Below are 14,009 nucleotides of genomic sequence, written 5' to 3'. Positions count from 1 at the left end.
GTAGCAGTTACTTGTCACAGCTACAAAATGCCAGAAAATCCCCTGCCATAGACAATACTGAGAATTGCCTCTGCTAAATCACACATAGAGACAATGATCAGTAAATGATCAGCATTGTCTATTTTAGTAGCCACGACAAGTAGCTGCTTCTAGTAGCTCCGTGTGTCTTCACCCTTAGATGGGAATAGAAGGAATTAAAGCTCCTGTGCCATCGGGAAGGCAGGAGTTTGCCCATTCATGGTTTAGACTGACCATCTTCTTTGTATGACCAAACGATGGTGCTGTTCTTTTGCTCTTTATGGAGAATTGCCTCCGGGGCAAACACATGGCCGTTCCCACACATATACATTAATTCAGTTCTGTGTGTATTTGATGAATCCTTCATATTTTATGTTGAGAAGTCAATCCCCTTAGGTAGAAGTTTGACATCGATGCCGGCCTTCAGGACTCTGCTAGCCCTTCTTCATGGGTAGTCTTGAAACATAAGGGTTTCTTTCTATCAATGAAATGGAATAAAGGGAATGACATTGTGCTCCTTGTACATTTGGATATATGAAGGTGTATATATCACAGTTAGTCCAGGACAACGACTCTACATAAACCTTAAGCCCCAGGAAGGCCCGTTAGAGCTTTCTGCCGTATCTATTGTACATCCCTATGCAGGGATACTGCTGCAGCTGTGTCCACACTCGGCCAGTTAATTAAAAGCTATACGATACAGGAGGATATAGAACAGCTGTATGGGGAGGTGATATCATTTCTAAAATGTGTCTTGTGGAAGGGGGATTGTGTGAGCTTTGTGGGGGGGGGGGGGGTGAGGTGAAGAGTTTTACAGAGAAGTTGAGATAAATCATGGTTAGGGAGCAGTGCAATTCTGCACAATATTGAATGTCTTGACTGTGGCTTGAGACAATCTTGCATCTTCCATCTCCAATTTTTTTTTGGGGTGGGGATCCTGCGCCCCCTCTGAGCTTTATCTTTTGATAAGTGTCCCACTGACACACTGTTGTATCGGCCATTTGGCTACACTTCCAAGAACATCTCAACAATTACGTTTTCACCCCAAGTCTCACTTGGCCTTCAAACTGCCTGTTGTGGGTTGACAAAAGGGTTTATATATAATATGATTGTAACATTTTGGGAATTAATAGGCGAAGCTATTTTTAGATTGAGTGTTTGCTTTCATTCTGTAACCTCACTAGATCATTAGCTTGGCTGCTATGTTTTACTCAACCAAGGGCCAAGCTTTGCCCCAATTCCTGCTGTACAGGCAGGCAGTAGTGCTCCCTTATACTCCCCATGGATGCCTGCTTGCGGTGCCAGCTGTTTTTGCTTTCACATATGCATAAGTGGGCAAGAGCAATGCCATGCTCCATTCCTGGGCACATCCCTACAGCAGTCCCTGGCACGAAGCCCTTGGTACTTGGAAAGCCCCCTTTCTCCATCGCTGAGCGGATTCAGCACTAATAGAGCTTAATTGTTTCACTGGATCAATCAGCTGCTGCCGGCACCTGGGATGAAACTGACTCCAGTCGGCATTATCAGTGCTTGGGCGCTCTAGGCTCACTCTCAAGGCTTTGATTTACCCCTCCGACTTTAATAGAATTACACGTCCTAATGCAACATACGGCTTGCTAATCCTTTCCACCCATTTCCTACAAACTCTGCACTGTGTTCTGTATTGTAACCTTCTGTGTTCCCCGCACCGTGTCTTCTGTATATTCGCAGGCAGTTATGCATCCCAAGCACACATTAAGTGCCTTACTTGCTTAAACCCCCCAGTACTTGTGTGTGCCAAGCCTTCCCCATCTCCCCTCCTCAGAGTGTTTATTTACTGCGTTTCCCAACACTTATTTAGCAGTTTATAGAAAGCCGTGCAGAGTCTTACAGAGCCTCTAACACATTAAAAAAGAAGTCTGCGCTTATTAATTATGCAGGATTAGTCTAATTATAATTCAGCAAATTAATTAGCGACAGAAGGTGTTCTGAAACATTGGAGTACATTTGCATGTTAAATGGAGAGGGTACGCTGTAATATATGTAAATATATGCATGGTTTCATAGTTTAATTTAAAAATTTGCAGCTGCATATGGTATGGGAGCAGGTGAAAAGTCAGTTTTAGTTTAATGATCCTAACAAACATTGGAGGGTTATGAAAAAATAAAAAGGTTTCCAAGGCTTGAGCCTGGTGCATAGAAACACAGAAAGTGAGAGCAGATAGTCCCACCAGTGCCACCCAGGCTTCCGTCTGGCTGCTCACTGTCAGTCCCCTTGGCATATATGGAGGCTAGTGGGCCTTCCAGCAAAATGTTTCTACAGCACCCCCAAACCTTGAATTCTGCACTTCCTTTAGAATAGTGGTTGTCAGACTGTTTCAGTTTAAGACCCCATGAAGATCCAACCTTTGGCCAGGCCCCTCTTAGCTCACAATAAGGTTATAAATAAAGGAAAACAATTTTGTAATAGCCATTAGTTACATTCCCATGTCTAGCAAATACATTCAATCTCACCCTAATGATGGGCTTTCAGAAATATGTATATTGGTAAGAATGTATCCCCAAATCCCACCCTAGATGGACTTGAGGCTTATTCCTTCCTACCACTGCTCTTGGCCCCCTCATAGGAACCAACTGTATAGTTTGGAAAACCATTGCTTTATAAAATAAGGACAAAAAAAGTAATTTAGTCATTAATTTCCATGGATTCCCACTGCTTGGCACATCCAGGTCCATACCTTTTTCCTTTTTCTCTGCAATAATATGATCCCAATTAAGATAAATCTACCGTAATTGGATGCAAAAATCCTATTGGGTTTAAATAATTGTTTAATAGGCTTATAATATGGAGATCCAAATTATGGAAATACCCTTTATTTGGAAGGTCCCAAGCATTCTGGATAACATGTCCCATACCTGTATTGTCCTATGGGTCTCCTCTTGGATTTTGATGGTTGAAATGGAAATAGTTGACTTAACCTGTCTACTTATAATGGGTTGATCCTGATGTTCTGGGTAGGTTGACAATGCGTGGGCAAAATACAGGAAGGTAATATGGTCTTAATCTCGTTGTTTGTCAGCAGATAATGATTCCTAAGGCACAAAGTTCTGCAAAATTATTAAAGGGTAATCAATATTTATTTACTAGTACCAGAATACTGGATTAGTGGACATTTCTAGCTTCCCAGTGCTAGAGATTCATCTATGTCAATTATAATGTCCCAAGTGCATTTTGACCTCACACCTTTAAACTGCAACTAGATATGTTCCCCCCGTGATTGCATGGATTTCCTTCAGGTACCCCGTTACCATCATTCCATCTGAGACACATAGTGCATTGGTTATGGAAACACCAAACCCTAAATGTATTTATATAGCACCAACATATTCTATAGTGCTGTACAATAGAAGGATATATAGGTATGGGACCTCTTATCCAGAATGCTCAGGACCTGGGGTATTCCAGATTAGGAAATAAGATCATTTGGATCTCCATACTTAAAGTCTATTATAAAATCATTTAAACAAAAATTAAACCCAAAAGGATTGTTTTGCCTCCATTTATAATTACCTATATCTTAGTTGAGATTAAATACAAAGTACTTTTTTATTATTACAGAGAAAAAGGAAATCATTTTTAAACACGTTTAATTATTTGATTAAAATGGAGTCTATGGGAGATGGCCTTCCTATATTTTGGAGCTTTCTGCATAAGGGGTTTTCCAGATAACAGATCCCAGCCGTATACAATGTGGGAATTGCAGTATGCGTATAATTACACAGCTGTATACGAGAAGGATGTTTCCGTTCTTGTGTTATACACAGTTTGTTCTATGGGTCAAATTTCTTTTGGCATTCTATGCACTGAATACATCTTTTGTGTTGTGTATATTGTGTAAATGTGTGCATCTTAGTAACACAGTTGTGTTAAACTACACAGTTGTGTTAAACTAGACTATTTTCATCATTTTATCGTTTGTGTTTTTGTTGCACTATTCCAGCTGCACATGTACCTTTATTTGTGTATGTGCACAATATATACCGGTGTGTGTTATTTGCGGATGTACGCCCCACTTTGTCTGCTGCTTGTGTAGCTGCGGTGTTATACAGCAGCTTGTGTTTTTGCTGTATTGAGGTGTGTATGTTTGCGATATGAAAAAGTGTATGTCTCTCTGCCTTTAATTCTGGTCTGTACGTGTGAGCTGTGCTGGGATTTTGGGACTGCAGTAAATGTGGTTGTCATAGTAACAAGAGGAACCGACTGACTCACCTGGGACCCAAACTTACTGCAGGAACACAAAGCTCTGACCCACACAGCTTCCTAATGCAGCCCCCCTTTCCCCCAATTCCCCCTACACACAGCGTATGTGTCCATAAAAAGCGTGTGTATATATATATATGAAGGACAAATGCGTATGCGTCTGTGTGTATTTCTGTCAGGGTACACAACAAATACACAAAATATTCTAACAGTGCATTTATGGTAGTGGCACTGGCAAGGCAGATCATTTAATAATCTGTAAATAGATAAACGCAAAGCTACATAATGGTTTAGGTGTCTGACACCCATAGAGACAAAAGGCAGGGTGACTGTGTATAGGAGCTTACAGTCTAACCAGTTATATGGGATTATAACGAGTCCAGGCATCATTATGACATTGTTTTTGTCTCTGTGTTTTGTTACAATTGACGTATGTTCCCCACCAGGACTGAAAGTTGCCAAATCTGGGTGCCTTTTAGTGAACTTAGAGTTGCCACAGTGTTCTGTCCCGCGGGGGTGGGTCCAGGAGGCGGGGTTGTGACATAAGTGGGGGCGGGTCATGACGTCGGTGGGCTGCATTCAAGGGGAACTAGGGAGCAGGAGGGTTAAAAAGGGAGCTGGGTGAGGGGATAGGAGGTGGGACGGGTATCTATATTGCTGGTAAATTTGTAATACTGGCCCTGGCTCTGGCTAGTATTTTACCAGCTAGGCTAATGAAATACCGGCCAAGTGGCAACCCTAAATTGACTGCTAGCTGTGTATATATCTGGCTATATAAATAACAAGAGAGTGTGCCTAGTAAATAGTGAGTAAACTTATAGACAGCAGGTTTAATACATTTATAGCTTGATGCTTGCATTAAAAATCCAGTTGCCTGGACACACATAAATAAAGCTATTGTTCTGTGAAGGTAACATAACAGATCTCCCACAGTGCCCCCTAGTGGCTCAGTGCAACTACAGGAGTACTAAGGGGTGCAACATTGCAATACTTTGTGCCCCAGATTAAATATAATATATAATATAATACTCCTTATGCGGCAGAGTTGGCTGATGTAAATAGGGGACATTGTGCCACATTCTATGCTTAACTCTGTATTCTGTCCCTTCAGGTTCTTCCTAAAGTTCTTTCTGAAATGTAACCAAAACTGCCTGAAGACTGCAGGGAATCCCAGGGATATGAGACGGTTCCAGGTGAGTGCTTCTTACTAAGTTATCTCTACTTGATTTATTGTATGTAATTGCGCAGGCATCCTCCGCTTGTTACATACATACTACACACTACTTGTCATAATTCCAACATTTTAAAATTAAAAACTGGGCCGGTTTAGGCGACGCCCTTGCTTTGCTCTAGTCACTCCCAGTTATGCCCTAAACCCAACCCACATTCATAATTTCAGCTGCCTAAAGCCGTGTTTGTTGAAAGGGCCATTATACATTTATTTTATCATTTCCCTGTGTATTTGTCCAATGAATTTATTAAGGCTTAATTGTGTAATTATTTTCTGGCCTGTAAAGTGAGAGACACCAAAGCTCTGCCAGCATAGACCCTAAACTGGTAGGGAATAGTGGCCCCATAATTCCACTCTGTTGCTTCCTTCCCGCAATATAATGCTTCCTCTGGGAAGACTGACACTATAAATCATTTTTTGGTGCAGCTAATTGCTCTTCTCACACTGTGGCCCTATGTCTGCCCATAGCTTGCCATGCCGGCCCATATCCCTGGTATTAGCAGCATCTTTGGCACAGCATTCCAACTCCAAACAAACACTCCCTCTAGGCCTGTGGCCATTCCCTCCAGGCCAGCCATTCATCCCTACAAAAGCCATAATAATGAAATAACAATAAAAGTACAAAAACATGAGAAAATCTGTTCTTACAATTAGGGTTTTTATGTCGAATCTGAGCCGCGCTCCCACCCTGGGCTTCTATCACCTCTCCGGGACGCCCTGACACCTCAGGCACATTTAAACATGGAAATAGTTAAAGTGGAAAAAACCCTTGACCCTGATCTGTTTAGATAAGATGTAAAGATTTCCCAAGGTCAGGGGTCCCCTGTGTAATGTTACTGAGCCGGGCTGTGTCTGACCCTCAAGACCCACTGCCTTAATTCACAGGGCTGGAGTCTACAGGGTGAGGGAGGTGGAGGAGAAACGAGAGAAACCACTAAAAACATGGTTACAAGACAAATAAACACTCAGTTACTCACTATTCCATTCATATACACCCCCTGCTTTTGTTTAGTACTCACATACAATACAAATACACCCACTGACTCCTACATACTTCTGCGTATTTAAATCATTCACCCCCACAGCTCCTAATTTATAGACATACACCCACTGCCCTGAATTTAATAAAGATATTCCTATCACTCTATGTTTAATACAGATACACTCACTGCCCTGTGTATAAAGCAGATATTACCTCGGCTGTGTATAATACAGATACACTCACTGCCCTGCGTATAAAGCATTTATTACCTCGGCTGTGTATAATACAGATACACTCACTGCCCTGTGTATAAAGCAGATATTACCTCGGCTGTGTATAATACAGATACACTCACTGCCCTGTGTATAAAGCAGATATTACCTCGGCTGTGTATAATACAGATACACTCACTGCCTGCGTATAAAGCACATATTACCTCGGCTGTGTATAATACAGATACACTCACTGCCCTGTGTATAAAGCAGACATTACCTCGGCTGTGTATAATACAGATACACTCACTGCCCTGTGTATAAAGCACATATTACCTCGGCTGTGTATAATACAGATACACTCACTGCCCTGTGTATAAAGCACATATTACCTCGGCTGTGTATAATACAGATACACTCACTGCCCTGTGTATAAAGCACATATTACCTCGGCTGTGTATAATACAGATACACTCACTGCCCTGCGTATAAAGCACATATTACCTCGGCTGTGTATAATACAGATACACTCACTGCCCTGCGTATAAAGCACATATTACCTCGGCTGTGTATAATACAGATACACTCACTGCCCTGCGTATAAAGCAGATATTACCTCGGCTGTGTATAATACAGATACACTCACTGCCCTGCGTATTATGCCAATTATAGAATCTGCTGTGTGTACACTACTACTGTGTGAACTACCACCTGGTTTGGAGGTGGCGGTAGCTCCAGGGTTCCAGGCATAACTGCACTGAATGACGCCAAGAGAGACTACGGAAATGCAAAGAGCACCTTTAACAAAAAGGGATTTTCCGTGCAACTGACTGCAGCCAAAATTGCACAAGCACAATTTGTTTTATTGCCCTGATTTGCGACAGTTCCAGAGCATCAGTGCCTTAATAATAAATCAGCCCTATTGTTACCACCTATTGTCACACCATAAGTCCTATCCCTATGGCATGGGGGACATAATTAGACTCCGCTGCCCTCCAGTGGGCAGACAAAATGCCCCTCTCTGCCTGTGACTGCTCCTAATAATATGGAATGACAAGAGCCCCACCTAATGCACATGTGGTCACTGCTCTCTGTGCATCTAATAGGAAAGCTCTCATTCAGTAGTATAAGGAGCAATAATAGCCGGAGAGGAGTATAAAATGCCTTGTGTGCCAGGGGCTTAAGAGTGTAAACGTGTGCCTGAGGCATTTCTGCATCCATGTTTGCCCTTGCAAGACAACAACCCCACTTATCCCCCCCCACGCCTCCTTATCAATCAGGGCATGTAGCTACTGCCACATGAATCTACCCTATAACTAGAGCCGAGGGCCACAGAGGAAACATCAGAGGCCTGGAGTCAGCTGATCTTAGTGTCGGCTCCGAGCTGATTCAGCAGCACAGAAATGGGCTGATTGTTAGAAATACAGGCGTTAGAAATCTTCCGCGTGATAAAAATAAAATCCCCGCTAGCGACTCTGTTGGGAAATCAGTGCCAATAGCCAACAAAGTGAAGATGAATGAATTTTTAAACAACAGTGTCTTTTGTTATTGTTAATTCTGTACAGTGCCACGTAAGCAGCAAGTGTCATATTTACAACCTGCAGCTTAGCTTTCCCTTTATTGTCTCTTAAATAAATAACTATGCAGATTTATACAATGAAGGGAATAGCTATTGTCTGCACTGGTGTTTCTGACTTTGGAAACAATGTGGCAGAAGCCTATGAGTGCAGGGAAGGTGTTTGTACCATTTGTGCTTGGGGAGAGCGTTTGTTATAGGCTCCCTCAGATACAGATAACTGTGCGAGGTGCTGCTGTCTGTAGCCTTTTTCACAAATGCTTATTGACAGCTCAAGGGAGACAGATTCCGTATTGGGAATACAATCCTTTGGGGCTGAGCTTAGTAAGCGTATGGTTCTGCTCAGTGGGTCTTGGGGGGGACTCGCCTTGTGCCCTGGCCCAATGCAATCACGATGGGCATTCTTTTCCTTATCTTAAAGGGACAACATACCTTCCAGTTATTAAATCATTACTCTATTATCTCTATTATGAGATATTAAAGGATAAATAAACCTTAATAACCATTTTTTCATAATAAAACTAATTGTAAGTAACTTTCAATGTACATTAATTGCAGATTTGTAAATATAACTGCTATAATAATATAAAGTATAATCTGTCTACCCCTTTCTGTTCTCTGCCCTGGAGATTCTGTCCCCAATGTTACACAAGCAAGCTGGGATCTAGGAAGAAACATGCAAAGTTTATTCTATGTTTTACTGGTTCAAGAGGCAGAACCAGTAATGCAGACAGTGATTCCAATTGCATTTACATTTACACATAACGTTAAAATCAAAATATCCACTCAGTTACTGAGAATTCATTTTTTTTTTCATTTGGCAAAACCTTACTTGTATTGTTAGTTTACATCCCCTTTAAAGGCTGAAGGTGATTATTCTACATGAAATATGTAGAATGAAAGATCCATGCGTTTAGACTGTAAGCTCTTTGTAACCTCTTATTGTATCAGTTGTATGTAGTCTGTATTGTATATGCCTATTTACTGTCCAATGCTGCAGAATATGTTGGCACTTTATAAATCAATGTTTATAACATATCTATACAAATTATAATATCTTGGCAAACACTGAATCTTTTCATAATGTTTTTTTCTGATGTTTTTTTGCTGAAACCTGGAAAACAGCAGCTTGAATCAATTATGGGTCCCTTAAAGGGTGAAGACCCTGCTGGAGCTAGGGCTTTATTTTAATATTATCATTTTTTAATATCTATAAAATGTAAACATATTTAAAGCCTGTACCACTGCCATTAAAGCACAGATAGGCGAAGCGTTAGTAGCAAAGTCGCCACTAGCAAAGGGGGCACTCATTTTGGATAGGTTGTCCTTTGGCACCCTGACCCCACTAGTGTTAACATTGTGTTTGTCTGCTTTCCCAGGTCGTCCTCTCCACCACCGTGAATGTAGATGGACATGTACTAGCCGTGTCTGATAACATGTTCGTTCACAACAATTCCAAACACGGGAGAAGGGCGAGGCGGCTGGACCCCAGCGAAGGTACGGACCCTAGTCTGGAGTACGGTACGGAGCTCTCCATCTCTAATCATTCAAATACTTGGGTGAAACTGGGTTACAAGACTAGTGTTAGACGTGTAGGTAGGCTGAGGCCCAATTCAGCAATGTTCAACCTATGCTGGTGTTAAACTACAATTCCAGTGTTCATACCAGTATTGTTTATAGTTCAGCAACAGCTGGAAAGCCACAAGTTGAAGACACTGCCCAACAGTCAACAATATCTCAAAGTACTTCCAGATTTTCTAACCCAGCAAAGAGAGATTCACAGCAAGCCCTTCGCTACAGCGGCAGTTCCACGGTCTCCTTATTGCCGATTAGTTTACATACTGTTTTCTTACTTATCCTCGTGTTGCATCTTTCTCAACATGTGTTGCATTAAAACGAGAGAGGAATTAATGAACTGGAAGCAAATGATTGAATCAGTAAGGAATTTAGTATGGTGTTAATTTCCCAGTCCCATCGGGCCGGTCAAACGTTGGATTTAAATCCCAGGGTGTTGGGCTCGGACAGAGGCCGGCTTTAAGTTGAACTGATTGGAAGTGATTGACTGGCTGTTAGGTTTCTGGAAGTTTGCCTGAGATATGCAGCACCTCTGACCCTGTCAGGGCTGGAAGCACGGTGATAGATTGAGCCTGGTTATGGTTCCTGAAGGAACAAAAAGTCCTGGGGCCTTCTCACATGGAAGCCATAGAACCCTGGGGTAGGACGCAGAGAACTTGTGACGCACCTAGAATGCCCTTTATTATTGATAAAGCTCATTTCTTATTCTCCTTGTTTCGCTTTATTTTATCAAGGTCATGAACATTCACAATATTGTTTTTGTTCCATAAGTAGCTTTTTTTGCTTTCGTTTTTCAGATATTCCCTATATTATAACAGTGAGCTGTCTCTGGTTCATAATGAAATGTTAGTGTGTGCGGAGAGTAGAATTCTAAAACAATATGCAATTGGTTTTCATTTTCATTTTCTGTGGTTTTTGATTTTGATATTTTTTATTTTAAAGCTCTCGGGCGTGGGATTTAAACCATTGTTAGGGGGTCAGTTACCCTAAAAACCAAGAGAAAATCAGGCGCATATCTATTAATTAGGTTAGAAAATCCCATTGGGAGAGAACCTTTTAGCACACCGATGTGGGATCCTGTTTCCCCCATAAAGAAATGCTCAAATGGCGACCTCGCCAAGCTATCAGATTTTACAGGGTTTCGCCACCTTAACATTAAAACTGAAGCCTCACAGCCAGTCTGTGTTTTCCGTTCCTAGGAAAGTGGCCCACAACAAAAAGACAGAATTTTCAGCTGCAGGCTGGAAGGAGCCAGGGTAGAAAGGCTAATAGTGAAATAAACATACTAGATAAATAACAAAAAACAACCGAAAGCTCCTTAGACTAGCACTAAAAGCTGATGTAATGATGAACTTACCCTTTAAAGTTAGAGCATTGCCCATGGGAGGCACACTGAAAATTGGCATAACATAAACCCTCTTGGCAATTGTAAACAAACTCACAGCATAAGATAAACCCAGAACTAGCCACACTTCGTCATCATTGGCTGTAAACACGTCCCCTCCGCAATTGACCTAATCCTGAGGAGTCAGAAATGGAGTCGTCCTTTATCTGTATAATAGTAATTTAATGTGGCACGTGTGGCATTTGCAGTATCACTGCCAATAAAAGTGCCACCTCTGCTGAACTGAACTCCCTGATTGCCCGGATACATTTTATTTGTCAGAGAAGTGACTTTCTTCTTTTCCTGATGGAAGCGCTCCAGGTTCTGCTGGAATTCTGCTCCAGCCAAGAAAAATATCATTAAAATCTATAGGTCCCCCAGTGGCCCCTCTGGCTCTGCAGCGCACAAGGACTGCTTGCAGCCATATGCATTTCTGTTCGGGAGAGTAGAGTTTCCAAGAACATATAATTATATTTTTGTGACTTATTAGTTACAGAATTGCTCTCTTTGACTATTTCTTTATGCAGACATGAGTGGAGCTGCCATATTGCTTGCCTTGGCTGAGGCATTTTAGGTTAACTGCTTTATAATAATCTAATCTCTACATAACTGCTGATTCATGAGGCTTACTGACTAATGAGGCTTTATAAATGCCCCATTTTCAATTTCAGTTAATAACAGGTTTGTCTTGCATGGATGGATGAACAGAACAGACAGCTATAATGGCACCCCAATATGGGCTAATGTAATAACTCATAACAGCCAATCAGTAAGTAGCATTTAGTGGTCCCCTGATTGGCTGCTAAGCGCTACCAGACACAGTGCGAACTGTGCAGCTTGTGTGACCACTCTAATACACTGACAATAGAAGTTATTATATACCGATATATATAAAGAAGGAGGGGTGCCAGAACAGAAAAAACATTGATACAGGACAATCTCAGCTAATTTCACCTATCTTTGTGTATCTCCAGCTACGCCGTGCATTAAAGCCATCAGTCCCAGTGAAGGCTGGACAACGGGAGGGGCCATGGTGATAATCATTGGGGACAATTTCTTCGATGGCCTGCAAGTGGTGTTTGGGACAATGCTGGTATGGAGCGAGGTGAGTACATTGATTTTCCCCTTGGTTAGCTATGTATATGAAATAATATCCAGGGACAGGCTGAGGGCAAGAGTAGTTCTCACAATGCCCTGGGCCACCTCTCCATATACAGACACGATAATTGGGAAAATATATAAAATCACAGCACTTGGAAGGGTTGAACTTGATGGACTCTGGTCTTTTTTCAACCCTATGTAACTATGTAACAGCAGGAGATGGTTGGATTCATATTAAAGGGTAAATATACCCTGTAAAGCAAGATGTATTCCTCTTTTAATGGTAAGTGGAAGAAATAAGACAAGATGTTACAGAGCTCAGTTAGAGAAGCACTTGCAGCAAGGGATTTCAGTGTAGAGCTGCCATAGACAGGCAATAGGTACCGGGCCCTGGAGAACCATGTGCACTAAAACCAGCTGAACTATAGCTGCGAGTGGCACGTCTGGGCCAGTTAGAGGGCCACCGGGGAACTTCCTTGTTCTTCAGAATTATAAAGTAGCAGGATCACCAAGGGACATTTCCTCTTGAGCTTGTCTTCTGCCCCCTGGTGGTTAATATACTTAATTTAGCCTCTTTGTTTTTACTCTACAGCTTATCACCCCCCATGCGATCCGGGTGCAGACACCTCCGAGGCACATTCCCGGTGTGGTGGAGGTGACACTGTCCTACAAATCCAAACAGTTCTGCAAAGGAGCCCCGGGGAGGTTTATTTACACAGGTGAGTTTGAGTGCCGTACAGTGGGGAGCCATAATGATGTTTGGGATGGTTTCATCAAGCCTGCGGCACACAGAGAAATTGCCATGATTGACTTGCAAAGTAGATCCATATTAATGGGCCATGTTGGTGTGCGGGGAGGCGCAGGGGAGGATTCACACAAGTAAAGGCTAATATCTTTCTGTACAGAGTTATATTTACTGACTAGTTGGCATTGTAAGCAGATAGCAGTGACTGGTCTAGTTATAATAGTAATAATAAAAAAAAAAATATATATATATATATATATATAAAAGCAGCAGGTAGGCTTCTCTTGCACAGTTCATATTTTAATACAAGGAGGTGCAGCACCAGTTATATCCATGTTCGTCTGTACAGTATATATATATATATATATATATCAGCCAAAGACATTCCGCACTCACAGGACTTAAGAAACAAAAAATATTTATTGAAAAAGTAACTTTTTCAATAAATATTTTTTGTTTCTTAAGTCCTGTGAGTGCGGAATGTCTTTGGCTGCACCCAGGCACACTTTATTCCTCTTATACGTGAGTGCCTGCTTCGACAGCTTCCTATACATATATATATATATATATATATATATATATATATGGACCTGCTTGGGGGTGCTGAGAGTTAATCTCTACTAGTCCCAAGTGGAAGTCAAAGGATACTCAATACACCTTGGCGTTGTCCCGCTTAAGTCGAATTCAGTTCAGAGTCCCAATGGTGTTAGAAAGCTCAGAGGATCTTGGCTATTAGTCTTCCAAAAATGCATTAAAAACACCTATTTTGCATCAATGTGCAAGGTGTAAACTGTGCGAGCTAGGTGGGTTATAATAAAACACGTATTGGCTGCCAGCAACTCCCTGGATGCACACAGAACCATTTCAATCTCAAACCCATTGGGTCTGGGGACTCAATGGCAGCTAAAATATGTATTATTAAACCTCTTAAACATACCCACTGGG

General features: G+C 41.7%; 1 protein-coding gene across 4 annotated transcripts in view; it reads left to right on the top strand.

Annotated features, from left to right (window-relative positions):
* The window catches only part of ebf2 (EBF transcription factor 2), a 51,579-nt gene that overhangs the window by 32,274 nt on the left and 5,296 nt on the right, over nucleotides 1-14,009 (top strand). For 2 of the 4 annotated variants that reach the window (XM_012958769.3, XM_012958768.3), the window contains exons 7-10: nucleotides 5,370-5,451; nucleotides 9,639-9,780; nucleotides 12,193-12,323; nucleotides 12,912-13,038. In XM_012958769.3, the coding sequence (XP_012814223.1) occupies nucleotides 5,370-5,451; nucleotides 9,639-9,780; nucleotides 12,193-12,323; nucleotides 12,912-13,038 (482 nt within the window). 4 annotated transcript variants of the gene reach the window in all.

Source organism: Xenopus tropicalis, chromosome 3, assembly GCF_000004195.4.
Source record: "Xenopus tropicalis strain Nigerian chromosome 3, UCB_Xtro_10.0, whole genome shotgun sequence".
In the NCBI taxonomy this organism is placed as follows: Eukaryota; Metazoa; Chordata; class Amphibia; order Anura; family Pipidae; genus Xenopus; species Xenopus tropicalis.
Note: the sequence above shows the minus strand (reverse complement) of the source record. Positions and strands in the feature narration are given on the sequence as shown.